This window comes from Patella vulgata, chromosome 6 (assembly GCF_932274485.2).
Source record: "Patella vulgata chromosome 6, xgPatVulg1.2, whole genome shotgun sequence".
NCBI classification, from domain to species: domain Eukaryota; kingdom Metazoa; phylum Mollusca; class Gastropoda; family Patellidae; genus Patella; species Patella vulgata.
In genome coordinates, this window is record NC_065884.2 from 59,168,410 (window position 1) to 59,183,811 (window position 15,402).

At 35.0% G+C, this 15,402-nt stretch overlaps 1 protein-coding gene across 2 annotated transcripts; it reads right to left on the reverse strand.

The window, feature by feature from the left end:
* Positions 1 to 1,442: 1,442 nt before the first annotated feature.
* LOC126823750 (SWI/SNF-related matrix-associated actin-dependent regulator of chromatin subfamily B member 1-A) lies at positions 1,443 to 10,795 on the reverse strand. Of its 2 annotated transcripts, none has more exons than XM_050552720.2 (10): positions 10,664 to 10,795; positions 9,039 to 9,144; positions 8,245 to 8,374; positions 7,313 to 7,450; positions 6,530 to 6,657; positions 5,622 to 5,791; positions 4,848 to 4,956; positions 4,169 to 4,250; positions 3,124 to 3,255; positions 1,443 to 2,164 (listed from the first exon to the last, which is right to left on the reverse strand). In XM_050552720.2, exons 1-10 carry the CDS (start codon positions 10,766 to 10,768, stop codon positions 2,125 to 2,127), a joined length of 1,140 nt encoding a protein of 379 aa, XP_050408677.1. In that variant the 5' UTR covers positions 10,769 to 10,795; the 3' UTR covers positions 1,443 to 2,124. The 2 variants fall into 2 exon arrangements, with proteins under 2 accessions (XP_050408677.1, XP_050408678.1); XM_050552721.2 differs by having other exon boundaries at positions 7,313 to 7,447; positions 10,664 to 10,792.
* Positions 10,796 to 15,402: the final 4,607 nt, after the last annotated feature.

A 15,402-nucleotide genomic window follows, 5' to 3' on the forward strand; every position in this document is an offset into this window, starting at 1 on the left:
ACTGTAGGCCGGACATCTACAACACCGTATTCTGTTATATCTTCATTGGGTGGTGTTTAAACTCGCTTGGCAGTGAGATGGCAATCAATCGTAGGCATCTGCACCATATGTAACCTAATAGGTTACTTACATAAAACGGGAACACCGGTATAATCAGTATATGAATTTATTCAAGCAGCAACAACATTAAAATCGACTATTAACTAAAAAAGCTCAACAATATGATGTGCATTCTTTTTATAACCAAAAATATATATCTCTGTATGAAACTTTAATCTAATTTATATGATTTGGTTGTTAAGACACTAATCTCCAATAGTTTTTCAAGATAAACAAAATGTCGCCACTGGTGACTTATACTAAATGAAAATATGTGAATTATAAGACAATACGTAAGGGTGTAGAAGGAGCTTAATTAAACATTAAATCCTTAAAACCACTATGAAATAAAACTTCTGTTTGTAAAGATTAAAATAATGAATACATATAATTATATTGAAACTAGCTGGGAGATTAGTGTCTGACTATAGGTATTACTGGTCTCAATTTACAATAATTCTGTTATAATAAAATGACAAGAACTATTTATGTATGAATATGCATAATACAAGAAAAATATGTCGTCCAGACAAAATGTTCAAATGCTTGGTTATACTTTCTACAGCAGAACGGTGTCAACGTTATGCACTGGTCAGCCCTTAGTCCAGACTTAAACCTGATTGAACATTTTTGGGATGAAATTCAGAGGAGACTTAATAACGTCGTACCGAGGTCAAACACAGCCGATGGATTGCGCCTAGGCTTTTCTGGGAGTGTGGTTCCAGGTGCCAATGGCGTTCACGAATCGTCTGGTCCACTCCATGTACAGACGCTGCGCTGCTGTTATTGATACTCGCGGTGGACACACCACATACTGATGTATAAACTGTGTACAAACTCTAAACCTTCTCGTATTGTCTTGGAATTGTGATAAATTAATCACTAATGTGCCAACATACTGTTCACAAAAAATTGCTTTGATCCATTTAGTAAGTCGTTTTCTAGAATGATTTGATTAAAGTCGTACTGACGTTTTTTTTTTGCTGTTTACTATATAACCCAAAGTTTTTAGTAACCACACAGGTTCAATTTAACAAGTTGAACAAGCAGGCTCTCATCATGAAATTCAGAATCAATTGGGTTAAAAGTGATTGAAGAGATAATGTTTAGCTCAAGTAAAAGCTAATAATATGAGCAATATTTTTTACATGGAATTCAGAACCCAACAGAAGTGGAAGAGATGAACTTTTATAAGCTCCAGCTTGTTTTCAGATCCCATTATTATGCTGTATTTTATAAATATTTATTGAACAGTGTAAGAAAGATCTTACTGCTACTCATGAAAATGAAATGGGGTTTATGGTCCAATAAAGCTATCAATATCAACTCAAAATAACGAAATATTTAATTTTTAACAGTTTTATTGTGCGATATGATTAATTTACATAAATGATTGATACGATACATGAATAATATTTATATGTGAAAAGTTTCGGCTATTTGACGATTCAACATTACAATGGTCCACTCAACATGTCTGAGATTCAGCTACATCTAACAACATTTTGCCCAACTTGAAATACACTACCACCCCATCCATCCCACCCCCACCCAGCCCCTTTTTGTGGCTAGTACATCACGATGTTGAATTATACAGCTGTCACAGCAATTAGGACAATGTAACTTAGGAAGCCATGGGAATATGTAACAGAAAAAGCTATTTTATCTGAAATAATCTCTGGCAGTGAATACAACAAATGAACCCCTCTTCTTATCTGGTTTCAAAATTTGATAACAATAAGACCACACAAAAAAAGTATTCTTGTTCTCAGACAATCCTTACTAAAAGTCTGATGTACAGATTTTTATTTTTGTGTTTTTATTTTGTCAAATGATCCCTACTGAGCTAAGTGACTTTTCATACACATCAAATTTCAAGGCAGTAGGCCTACATTTATCTTGTCCTGTTGTTTACAGAGGGTTTTGTTTATATGCGTCCATTTTGTACAATATAAACATAATTTAATGTTTTAGCATCAGTTAATGATCCACATTGAATTGCACTATTTTTACAAGTAACAATGATCACCATGCTGGGGCTGTGTTTGCCAATCGTCTCATACGTCTGCAAGAGAAAACAGAAAAAAATTCATTGATGTAGAAAAGGTTAGCCCCACTTCCACACGGGAAATATCACAGACAAACAGGGGGCTTACTTCAAATTTAGCTCTTTACAGCTCCAGCATTGGGGCTTATGTCAAAAATAACACTTTACAACTAGATAAGGTCCAAGAACTATACACAAATATTTACAGCATGACTATCCTTTCTTATGTAAACTCAAGGACATCATAAAGAAATTGGCATTTATTATCCAATATATTAAAGTTGCCGAAGGGATTGACTACAATAGTTATTTTGAGCTAATTCCCACCACTTTCCTCACCCAATCAACAGATTTATGACATAAATAAGCATATTTAAAGGGACAATAACACTCTTGCTGGCTTGACAGCTCCAGAAAATAAAAAATAGCCTTATTCTAAGTACTAGATGTTTAAGTGTCCTACCTGTTGTGTAATTTATCCAAGTCACATTTGAAAAGGTTTACGTTAGGCTTTTCAAATCATTTAGTTGAATTTTTCCAATTTTTTAAATTAGGTATGTTAAGATGAAATTTGTATCATCAATTAATTGAAATATTGTAAAATAGTACAATTTGTTGACCAGAATAAAGATTGGGACATATTATTCAGTTACAACAAGAGTGGTATTGAGCCTTTAACGAAAATGATATGTTAATTCAATTACATTAATTTATATTACATTGGGCACCGTAACATATCAAATTTCATTTCTTCGTTCTCATCACGGTTCTTTAGTTGTATTATTGAATTAACAGTATCATAATTACTGGGGTTTAACATTCACTCAATACAAACTAGGTCATTTCAATTTTTTTTCAATAACTCATAAGTTGGACAGGTGACCCTACTCCTTGTCACGTACAAACTGGGAATTGAATCCATGTCAGTTGACTTCATTTCAGACCCTATGACCTAAAGGGCATTAGAATTTTCCTACCTTGTGTTTCTGTCTTGATCTCTGATCTTCTTCTCCATTTCAGCATCCGTTAATGTTTCCAGGAATGGACACCATGAATCAGCTTCGTGTTGATTTCTAATAGCTACTTCTACTGTGGGTAGAGGAGCCTCACTATAATAAAATATATATATTATTTATAAGTATACAAAAAACCTGAAAAATATTATGAATTCTACTTTAATTATTGACTGACTGTTTTATGGGGGGGTCAACAGATTTTAAATAGACTTATCTACATGAAGAGAATCACATTTACCATCCGACCTCTGAATACTCCGGCACTCTGTGAAATCCGACATCATTTTCATGTCCCGATTTATTTCCTTATTATTTCAGGCAAAAAATCTTTGAGTAATCCGTACTCTGAATATTCCGAATTACGACATCAATCAACCGTCCCGTCACACGATTTCCATTGAATCAACACTGTATAATCTGGCCTTCAATCGGTGGGTTTGAAGCCACCAAAGATTAACAAGCAATCACCAATTAATTATAGGTGAGATTAAAACTCGCTCGCGTAGGTCTTTGTTGATTACTTTGATAATTTTACAATCTCTTGTAAGACAGTTGTGACAAATCCACTGTACTTTAAAATTTTTGTCAATTTGTCAATGATGTGGTAATGCTTATTTTCTTTTGCTATGCGTGAAATGTCAGAATTTTTTCTGGAACAGTAACATTCCTGTTTACTCTTTTACATGTACCACTAGTGATGAGCTAATTATGGATCATATCAGTTTTACCCAACAAGGTATAGATGGCTCCTTTGAAGTGTTTATTTACTAATCTTCATAACAAAGCTCCACATTTATCTCAATAACATGCCTCAAAAACCAAAACATATTGGTAAAAAAGGAGAACAAGGCTGTCTGTACACATCTCTTCTGACTTTTATCCTATCCAAATGACTAGACACATATAGCCTGTCAGCTCCACAGTCTAGAGGTATTACTCTCTTTGGACGAGTGCTAGGAGTGTAAACATTCTTCTTTAATAGTATTGAATAAATCCTAAAACTTACCTAAATGCATATGTTCTACCATGCCAACTAAGCTGTCCTCTGATACTATAGGCTATACATGTTACAAATTCACCACCTAAACCTACAACAATAATAGAACAGCAGAGTCAGTTTCAATCAAAAACAAACCTACAAGATATTCCATCCAGAACTGTTAAAATGTTAAGAAAACGGACATGTTTTTGTGATCTTACACTTTAAAATTGGGCTATGATTAGCGTTTTTAAACTAACATGAGTTTTAGCATCTACTGTTCAGCAACAACTTGGCTAATTAAGATGGACTTATGTCTTGCAGCATGCTCTGTAAGTCAATGTGAGGAAAATCTTCCCCAGATAACACTACAAACAACTCTTATTTTGAAGTCTCACTGTCACCGATTCTTTTATGGTCATTCCAACATGCACACAAGACCTCAATTTTTTTTTATCCACTCCAAACAACTAGATACTGTTTCTAGATACTCTGTCGTGTACTACTGAAATTCAAGGGGAAATCATACTGGTAAATCCTGGCAAACTTCATGTTCAATATGGGTTGTACCCCAGATGTCCTGGTTAGTGAGCCAGCATCTCCATCACCATGGCTCTGTTATACTAAAGGAGCAATCACACCAGATTTATAAAAAAAACCCCAAAAAACTTGACACAAACAAGAGAGATTTTAAGAAGTGTTATACCTAATTCAGCACATAATTTTGTAGCAAATTCTTCTGGATTATTTTCTTTGTCAGACATATCCCATTCAAACTGGTCCACTAATGATATATTACCAACATGTATATTTAACTGTAAATAAAACAATTTTATAAATATTTACTGGTCAATATAAGTACATGCATGAAGGATTATATATGTAAACGGGGACCCTACATTTTACCAAGAATATTACTAGGAAAACTTCCATGTATAAATCCTCAAAACTTTTGCATCCAGAGGGAAGAATGATGTGCGATCAGCGGAATCCAGCTCGCAGGACAGACATCTCATTGTGTAGTTGAGACTTGGTCTTTGCAGGAGGGAGGTGAAATGATATGAAATGATGTTTAACTTCCGCTTAATGAAGTCGGTAATTTTGAGGCTAATACATGGCGTATTTTTATTTCATTAATTTGCTTGTGGGAGGAAACACAGAGAAAACCCACACGGCTAGGTAGTCGACCATACTCAGTGTCACATTGTAAATCTGAGATCAAAACCATGCTACTTGACTCAATGACATGCAATTAGACCACATAAGTCCTTCTCTCCCCCTTTTCTTTTTTGGGCATAGCTGTCTATGCATTAAATGCAATCCCTTCAAAACACAATGACTATGTCTTTCCTTTTTTTTTTATTTCAGCATAAAAATTTGAATTATTATTCAAACTATAAAGGACTGTGAGGAAGTTGGACTCCTAGCCACATCTATGAGAAGATATATATATGAGTTATCATCAAATTAATACACAAACCTTTAATATAACTCTTTGGTCTGCTGATGGTTCTTCGATTACTTCGTTAGCAGGATATGCCTCTATTTGTTGTCGAATAGCTTGAGCAATTGCAGATACAAAATTTAACGGATTCAAGTCTAAATCATCACATAATATTTCTGCAAACTGTTCTGGTGTTATTAAAGTTTCTGGAAAAAAAAAGTAAAATATCAACAAAGGCCACTTGACCTCTTCCGCTGGCCAACTCTGAAAATACTAACAACAATTCTGTAAAGGGTGGGTTTTTTTTATAACTTCAGTAACCCCAATATGACGTATCCACAGATGATATTTTGTTTCAGCTTATTTTTGAGTTGTCACCATATGGTTTCCATATTTGTTTTGTTTTTGTTTTAAAAAAGATATTGGGTGATAAATAAAATATTTCGCTTCAACTTTTTGTTTTGTCTCCCTATGGTTTCCATATTTGTTTTGTTATTTTGATTAACACTTTAGCACTCTATACATGTAAATTGTGACCACCCAAGCTCCTTAAAAAAAACATACATCAAACTCTGTAGCTCATTTTCGAAACAGCTCAAAACACGTGAATCGCAAATTTAGTATGCAGTCCTAACAGCTATTCAGATAATTTGAGATGTTAAAGATGGCATTAATTACGGGCAACCCGGGGGCTAAAGAGTTCAGAAAGATATGGGGTTGATAACTAAAATCCCTTAATGTTTATCTTTTCATATCAACACTTATTGATAAAGTAAAACTATTTGACTATCTGAACAAGATTTACTATATATTCTCATTCACAATCAAAACGGTCACTTTTTATAAACAAAATGCAAAAAAGGTTACGTAACATAATCAGTGAGTTACTATACAGCGCTGGTTATAAAAATATAAATCTTTGATGCAAGATATTGCAATCATACCATTTTTATTCCAAGTAAAACAATCTCTTAATTTCTGTCCATCAAATTCCATATCTAGTCTGATTGGCACTAGTTGTTCTTGAATGCTGGCATTTTCTAAATTCAATGTTGGGTCAGTATCATCAAAACTGAAAACCATGCAAAATATATACTGTACTAAATTTCATACAAAATCACACTCAAAACTACTACCACCAACATATTACAAGCAACATATTTTGTACTAGCATTTAATGAAAATGATTACAAAAATTCAAACATGTGTACATGTTTCTCAGTAAAGGATTGACAGATTTGCCCACAATCTAAACCATGACAAAATTAATTGCACTTTGACATAAAAAGTCAAATGGAAAACCTAAAGCGGCTTATAGCCATTTGAGGATTTTGAATTATGCAAATTTATCATCCAAAAAGCAATGCCAATCATAAAATTGATCAGTTCTGTCCAGTATATACAAAAGATCAAACATATTAAACATGACTCAACATTTGGCACCCTCTTCTGAAAAATCTTTTGATAGGCCTCACTTTAACAACATAGAATCCAAGTTAAGGGATTATCTACTTTTGTTTTTTTAATCAAAGGCACTACCATCAATTTGAGGATGTCTTATCATTGATAAAGCTGTTGAAAATTAGATATTGTTAAAAAAAAAAATACTTGATCAAAATCAGTCACTTTAAGAGCTAATGCCATTTAAGGGGCTAATGCCTCTCTTAATCTATGATGTTATTTATTACTATTATTAGATAAATTAAGATTGATAATTATTTACTTACCACAATGGAAATGTTCTTATTTTAGATTTGCCCAGTCTATTTCTATTAATAGGTGTAGAACAGGGAACAGCATCTAAATGATGAGAGCTGGTTGGTATTGTTGGTACCCAGGCTGCTTTCTTTTGCTTTGAATCTCTGCTAGAACAAAAAGATAAGAATGGAAACAATGTAGATGTATCTAATATTTCATGGGGGTATCTTGAGTTAAGTGGTGTGGTTTTGATTCCCAGCTTGTACAAGCAAATATATTTAATATGGAAGATTCATTCATCATTTTCAGAAATAGTGACTCAATTGATAAACAGAATTATAGCATTCAATTAATTCTTGTGTTTGTCCTGTAGGCTTCTAGATAATTTTTATATGTGGTATTTTCCTCCCGCACCTATTAATAAAATTATCGAGTAATAAAATCAGAAGGTGACCACTAGTAGTATCCCACAATAAATTCAAACGGAAGCTGTATATCTGTTATCCCTACTGGATTACTCGACTTTGTTTGCTTCTGAGAAGATGGGGGCTGGGGCATAAAGGTAGACAATCCAAACTGTTCTATGAAGGAGGCATGATATGAAAACAGATAATGGTCATCTAACTACAGCGTATTAGGTTTAAGGCCTAGGGCCTATTTTTGAATTGATTACTTAATTCTTCAGTGTTCTATATAGCATAAAGCTCTAGCTTGAGTTTGTCCACTTATATCTTTTTACACATGAGTGAAGACTTTAGATATAACTACATGTAGGTTTGTCTGTAATACAGTTTAATTTAGAATGACTAAGAGGTTAAGACAGCTAGGGTTAAACTTGATGTTGTTCTTAAATGAGTTGAGTGATTCCAAGTTTATTAAAAAATTGTAATAGTATGGTCAAATTTCAATGGTCAACATGGGTACATATATATTTGTATTTATAGAATTTGTAATAACGGACCTGAAGGACATGGAGGAATCACTGTTGATAGAAACAGCCTTATATTTTTCATCACTGCCCTTAAAGATTTCATCCACTTCACAGACTTTTAACAGAGTTATATTGGTAGCTAGCGAGTGCTGGCCAAATCCTAAAATAAACAATCAGAATGGTTGAAAAAACATTGCTGTGATAAAAAAAAAATTTCTTTTAAAAGCCTGCTGATCATCATTTACATATTTCAAATAATATCAAATTTTCACAGGGTAATCCAAGCTAAAATTTAATCAAAAAATGATCTTAAAACATTTAATTAACCTGTTAAGTGTGTAGTTTTTAAAACGTTAACTACCCCCTATTGTGTAATTAATTTGACGAAAAACGTCATTTTTGGACCTTTTTATTCTCGAATACAAATGACAGTAGTCTGAAACCATATTAAAACTAATGGTAAAGAGAGTTGTCTCCCTTCAATTAGATTTCCTCGACCAGATGTAATATAACGTCCTACAGTGAGTGGCAGTTGTCCAGGTCGTTACATAACGCCCCACGCATTTAACGGGTGAAGAAAATATACATGTAATCAAAATATCAAGGGTAGATAATCACCCGGCATGGTTTCAATAGATTTAAAAAGAGGATCATCAAAAGGTTTTAGCAAAGATCATGGGGAAAGTTGGTTTGTATTTGCCATATCCCATTTATATCTCCTGTAGAGGATGTCAAAAAATGTTGATCAATTTTAAATTCAACATATCTTTGTAAATACTGAACTGTTCCCCAACAATTATATAATAGTATCGATAATTATTTACCCATAGCTGATATTTTCTTCCTTTCTTCTAGAGTAACTAGTCGTCGCCACATAGATGGATATCTTTTATAAAGGGAGCCCCGGAACATACGTAAATATGTCCCCACCTGTAAAAAGTACATATATAATCTAAATTAACCAAAGACAGGAAACATTTCCTTTACCATAACAACTTCAACCTCTCCATACCATTATATTCCAAGAATTCATTAATAGGATTAACTAGGTAGCCATACAGATGGAGATCACTTAATCAAATTGAATTAAGGCAAGGCAACGACACATCTGGAGAATTACCAAGAATTATCGAAATGTAAACGAAATTACCCTTTATGTACGGGAAACGCTTGTGGGAAATACCGCTCTAGCGTCACGCGGTTTGGGATTTTCCATCACTACAGCTCACTTGATTGGTGAATGCACACCTTAGTTTTCAAAGGATACTTACATAGAGCCAACCAAACGATAGATAACATTTTTGTGATTATTATAGTGTGATGCCACAGTCAAAGGTAGGTTACAGTGGTAGAAAACACTAAACAGGATTAATATGGTATCATTAAGATTATAATAAATACATTTTCATTCAAGATGTTAAGATTTTCATAAATTTCAGCTGGCTGTAACATGTGGATTTAAGTTTTAAAATTGGTACGAGCGATTCTGAAGGGGAAATACCGTTTATGACGTCACTCAGATATGACCAAAAAGCACCTATTTTTGTGCTATGGCACACATTGATTGTGAGGTAACTTATAGAGCATTTTGATTACATTATTGACATTGATCTCAGATTTTAAAATTCCATAACTTTGGATCTACTTAGTATATTTTGATGAAATAAAGTTTTTTAGCAAGTAATACTTTATGTTTATTTATTTTCCCCCCTCCCCAAAAAAAATTCTGTCATTTAAAACATTGACCTGAAACCTCTACACTCTACACCCTGTACCCGCAGGCCAGTCTTCAGAGTATGTCCGATTTCAACCACTGCACGTCTGCACGCGTACATTAACCATACATGGCAATTCGATTGGGTCAATTTGCCCCGCACGCCGAGTCACTTCACTACTTACCGTTATGGTAGTTGTCTCCCTTGCATGTCGGGTATTATCGTTATTGTCGAATGTGGATCGACAACGGATTACTGTGTACAGGGGAAAAATGACAATTAGTACTGATTAAAGTAAATTTGCCGTGTGCAAGGTAAAAATGTTGTGCCCAACTGGCGTGCAAATCTAAAGAAAATTTGCGTGCACTGATCTCTGAAAAAAATTACTCGTGCGTGCATCGGACAGACTGCATACTCTGCAGACTGGCCCACAGGTAAGTCATAAATGCTATCTGATCTCGATTCTATCTCAGTCACTGAGAAGAGAAAACTTGATTACACTTGACTGTAATTATGTCAAAATCATGTAAAATTCCGGAGGTACAATCGAGTATCCCTCAGCTCCATCCAATCCATTGTATTTATAGTGTGAATCACAAGTGTATTGTCAATCAAAATCACAGTGAGAACAGAGAATACGATCAGTCCGTCGAGAAACAAAGGGTTTGCTCTACGTTATTGGTCTATTCATAAGGTTTTTTCTATTGCTATGCCATCTTTAAACATTATTTTACCTCAGAACCGATGTAATAAAGTTCCCCATTTTCTTCTAGCCTAAATGCTCGTGGTTTTTCACCATACGTCTTTGTACTAAAACTGGTCATGGCAGTCGCCATCATTGTGTTCAACGCCACCTGCAACAAAGGGCGACAACTGTGACTGATTTATTAGGATGCAGACCACCATTAATTGGAATGTTAATTCTGTCTTCTTTGCCCGGCTCTAACTTTTCCCAAAATTTTCGTTATGCTGAATGCTTTCCACAACAGATAGAGAAACAATTTGCCATGTCTTTAAATCAAAATGTGCATGAGGTTGACCGCCAAAATTTTGAGATACACAAACTTGAAGTAGCATACTAAAAACTTGAAAATATTCGTGCATATCAGAGAGAGATAAAAATTGCTATAAATAGACGAATTACAATTTGGTACTGAGATGGTGTAATCTTATGGTAGTCTGCCTCCTATAGATCGACAGGGACTTGTTTCCTTCATACTAGCATCTGCCAAGTATCGTTCGTCAAAAACATATATTATTTTGATTATCATAACAAATTTACAAATTTTCATGCCGTTTTATTTTTTATTTTGTTGCTTCACTTTATAATAATATAATGTAATACTCGGTATCTATTTATATGGTATATTACAGTTCCTCGATAAAATCAAAGCAAACGCTTGGGCTCTGCGTTACCAGATTTCGCTTTAAACAATTTAAGCTAGCATAGTAATTAATCTACCCCCTGAGTAGACTATATAATAAAGGTTTATAACTTTTCTTTAGTACCTTTTTTCTGCAGCATTCCACAATCGTTTTTAAAGGACCCTACTTCGAATGCTTAGTCTAATTTTACGACAGGGTCATAAGGACAAGGCCGTGGAGAAAAAAATCTCAGAGAACAGTGAAACGTATTTTTACGCCCCCCCCCCCCGCCAAAAAAACCCATACATTTAAACAACCCAAAAGCTTTTTACCATATTCCCACAATAAATAAGCCCCGGAAGTTTTTTCCCTCACTTTAAAGTCAGCAAAAGTTAATAGTTAACGAATTTGTGTATGGATAAGTGATTTGGTTAAAAATAATTAGGTGAATCTATAGAATTATTCAAATTTGCATATATTTTCTCGGTGCATAGTGTATTGACTATTTCATTTGAATTTGTATTAATTGAACTTGTATTTATTTTGGCTTCATCACCGAACATTTTGTGCAGTCATGAATTGCATAAATGTGAAAATTCGCGTTAAAATGCATAACTGTCATTTTCTGAATTTCAAATGTATTACCTGGATCTGAGAAGAAACACCGAATTTGGCCACAATTCCCCTCTGACAAACAGGCCTGATTATTAAGTCTTGATACAATGAAAAGCCCAGTTGTCATTATTGCAATGAAATTAATTTTAAACGTTGACTTTAATTCCAAATTATCTTCTCATTTTTTTTTAATTCTGAAATACACTATTATAATTAGGATTTCCCGAGTCAGTAATGCCTAGCAAGGAACATCGTATAGTTGTTCGGATGAGACGAAAAACGGAGGTCTCATGTACACCTCGATCGCACGTAAAAAACCCTTGGCAATTGGAGAAAAGACTCTAGAGACACTGTTGTCCGGGCAAAATGTCTCTTATAGCAAACTGCATAGCTTAATTATGCCCGCTCTTCATTAGCCCAGAAATAGCAAAAAAGTAGGACGATAAACCTCATTTCATTGCAGGGTTTTTTTTCTGTTGGTGTTGAAGTGTGGTATTGCTAAATACATCGGTATTGTTTGCTATATATATATATATATTCCTCCACACACATATTATGAAATGTCTACCGTTAGCAAATTTTTCTAGAAGATGGTGCCAAGGATTATCTGTAGAAACTATTACACGCATGCCAACTGGCTCTCTGCATTAGACATCTCATACACGCGTGCTCACAGTTTCACCTTGCTAGAACACTTTTGACTATTTCAAGTTGTCTGAAAGATTAGCATAAACCATTAAAAAACAGTAGTCTTTGCTATGAAATCTTTAAAAGATGACTTAACAAAACCTGCATATGCCCATTTTTTGGAACGTGTACTTATTGAATAATCGTCCTATCTTCAGACGATTAAAAACCCAAACCCATCTGAATTAAATCTATATAATAAAAGATAATTTGTTTGTTCGCTATGTAAAACTAACTATACGGTTGAATTTTTTCTGGCAAATTCTTGACTCAAAATCAAAACTATCTAAAGACATTCGCCCGTGCAGGTAACTAATTTCGGATAGTAAGCACACACACCACAACTATTAAAATTAACAATATTTAAAGCGGGTGAATTAAAAGTTCAATATACACGGCTCGATGACTTCAGACGACACGGGCGTTATCACCCATAACTCACAGTGAATTCATATATATATAACAGCTCATAAATCACGAGTTTGTGTTTTAATTTACTAGTGTTTAGGCAGTGCAGTTTCCAGTCATACGTTTATTAATCATCATTCAATGCATAATATACCGGGATCAAGTCGAATTTCATCCTAAGATTGTTGCCAGCAATCTACAGGCCCCGTATAGGCTACAGTAACAGGAACAAAACGGTGTATGCCGAATTCCACTTGAGATTATTAGTCGGGGAACATTTACCCCGAATAGCCACGGTGGCTTAATGAGTAGGATAATATAAGTGCCTAGTCGGTCGGATGGGAAGGCCACGTTCGAGTGCACATAGAACCGTTGTGTCAAAATTCCCCCCATCATAGCACAATCGTTTTTGTTTTCCTGCAGTTGGTGGAGAGAATTAGGACGTTAAATCCCATTTCATTTCATTTACACCATACAATGTGCCAAAGCGATTCAAAATTAGATTTCTCGGATACAGCAAACATCTGTGCCTTTCCTCTCGATACACACCACTACTCTCGAACTGACATTAGATCAGAATCTACACCTATTGTTTGCTTTATTTCCCTAGAAACTAAAATAATGGCCCCGGGCCTAGTCTGTGTCCTGTATAGACAGATACCGAAACGTAAAAGCAATATATTGATCTGATAATATATAGTATAAATCTATGTTTAATTACGTATGGTTACCTCATTTATATACCGACTTCAAGCCCCCTCTTATAATTTCTATAAGGGTTGTATTTTCTTGAATAATATATTACCAATTAAAGAAACTCCCTGTTGCTATTTGGGTGGGTGGGGGGGGGGGCACGCTGGCTCTGTGAGTATTAGACGCTAGCTCCCTGACCAGGAGGACTCGGCCGGGTTCGCTTCCGGTATTGGCTGAGGAAGTTCCTCGGGATTTTTCCGATGCGGTACCCCCTTGTCAACGAAGCAGGACGGAGGGCCTGGCAAAGACGAAATGAAATGAATCGAGATTAAACGTCCACTGTTCTGCTTCCCCTGCGCTAAGGACGACGGGCATACGCCATACAGGCAATTTTTGCCCAGACAGTGGTACTCGGTCTACTTTTATTTAGAATTCTAACTATCAATATATCTTTTACTATATATATGTGTGCACGCCAATGTGTACACGGGACCTTGATTGTCTGTCCCATCCGAACGAAAGTTGTCCCTTGCCAGCTTGCAAGTCGTTCGGATGGAAAAAAAACTGTATGGCCTATGCTCATCTTCATTACAGCAGTCGGTGTAGCAACGTTAAATCCCATTTTTGTAGACATGTGTGGAGGTGTAGGAGGGGATTTTTAAATCTAGTTTTAGAATTCGTATATCTGAATAATTATTCGGCATAGATTTACTCACCCAATGGGCCGGAGGCATGACGAAGACTAACCAGTAATATAATTTAAATGATTACTAATTTTTGCTGAATATTGTTTAAATTGATTTAAATTAGCAATGTGCTATTTGTTGCGAAATCATCAGTGGCATAAAAATTGCAGCGAGAGACACATAAAAACACACCTGTTCTATGGCTGAACTCAGAATAAACATATATTTAAAAGGATTCCAGTTATTGGCCAACTCATATTTGCTGAATAATTGTTTGCAGCGATACTGACATACCCCACCCACTTTAAAGCATAACCAGCGGCTGCCCACATTTTGCAAGAAATGGATTGAGAACAAGCTAAAAACAAACAGGATTTCTTGTACAGGGGCAATAATGCAGAAAGTTATGGTCTGAAATGCCCAAATATCAAAAGGGGCTGAGATCTTTGGGATATTAAGATATATTTTAAGTTTGATCAAAATCGGATAAAAATTGTGACCTCTAGAGGGTCCACAACCTTCGTAGTATACTTTAACTCAATTTGCGTACAAAGTGCGGCCATTTTGTCGGACAGTTTCATTTCGATTTTCCCGAAATGATGGTAGAATGGTGATATATTTAAACGGTTTTTTAAAATCGGAAAAAAAAATTGTGACCTCTAGAGAATCCGCGTGCTAAAAATGTGATTTTTCGAACAATCAGGAGTCATAATCCAGGATGTTACGGTGTAACGGTGATATATTCGAATGTTTTTTTTAAATTTACTAAAAATTGTGACCTCTAGAGGGACCACAGGCTAAAAACGCGATTATTTGTACATTCAAGGGCTATAATTCAGGAAGATACAATCTGATACGCGCGAATATTGAAAGGAACCAAGATCATTGGGTTATAAACTTGTATTTCAACTTTCATCAAAATCGGATCAAAATTGTGACCTCTAGAGGGTCCACAACCTTGATTTACCAGATGTTTACACTATTTGCGTACGAGGGGCGGCCATTTTGTCCAGCAGTTT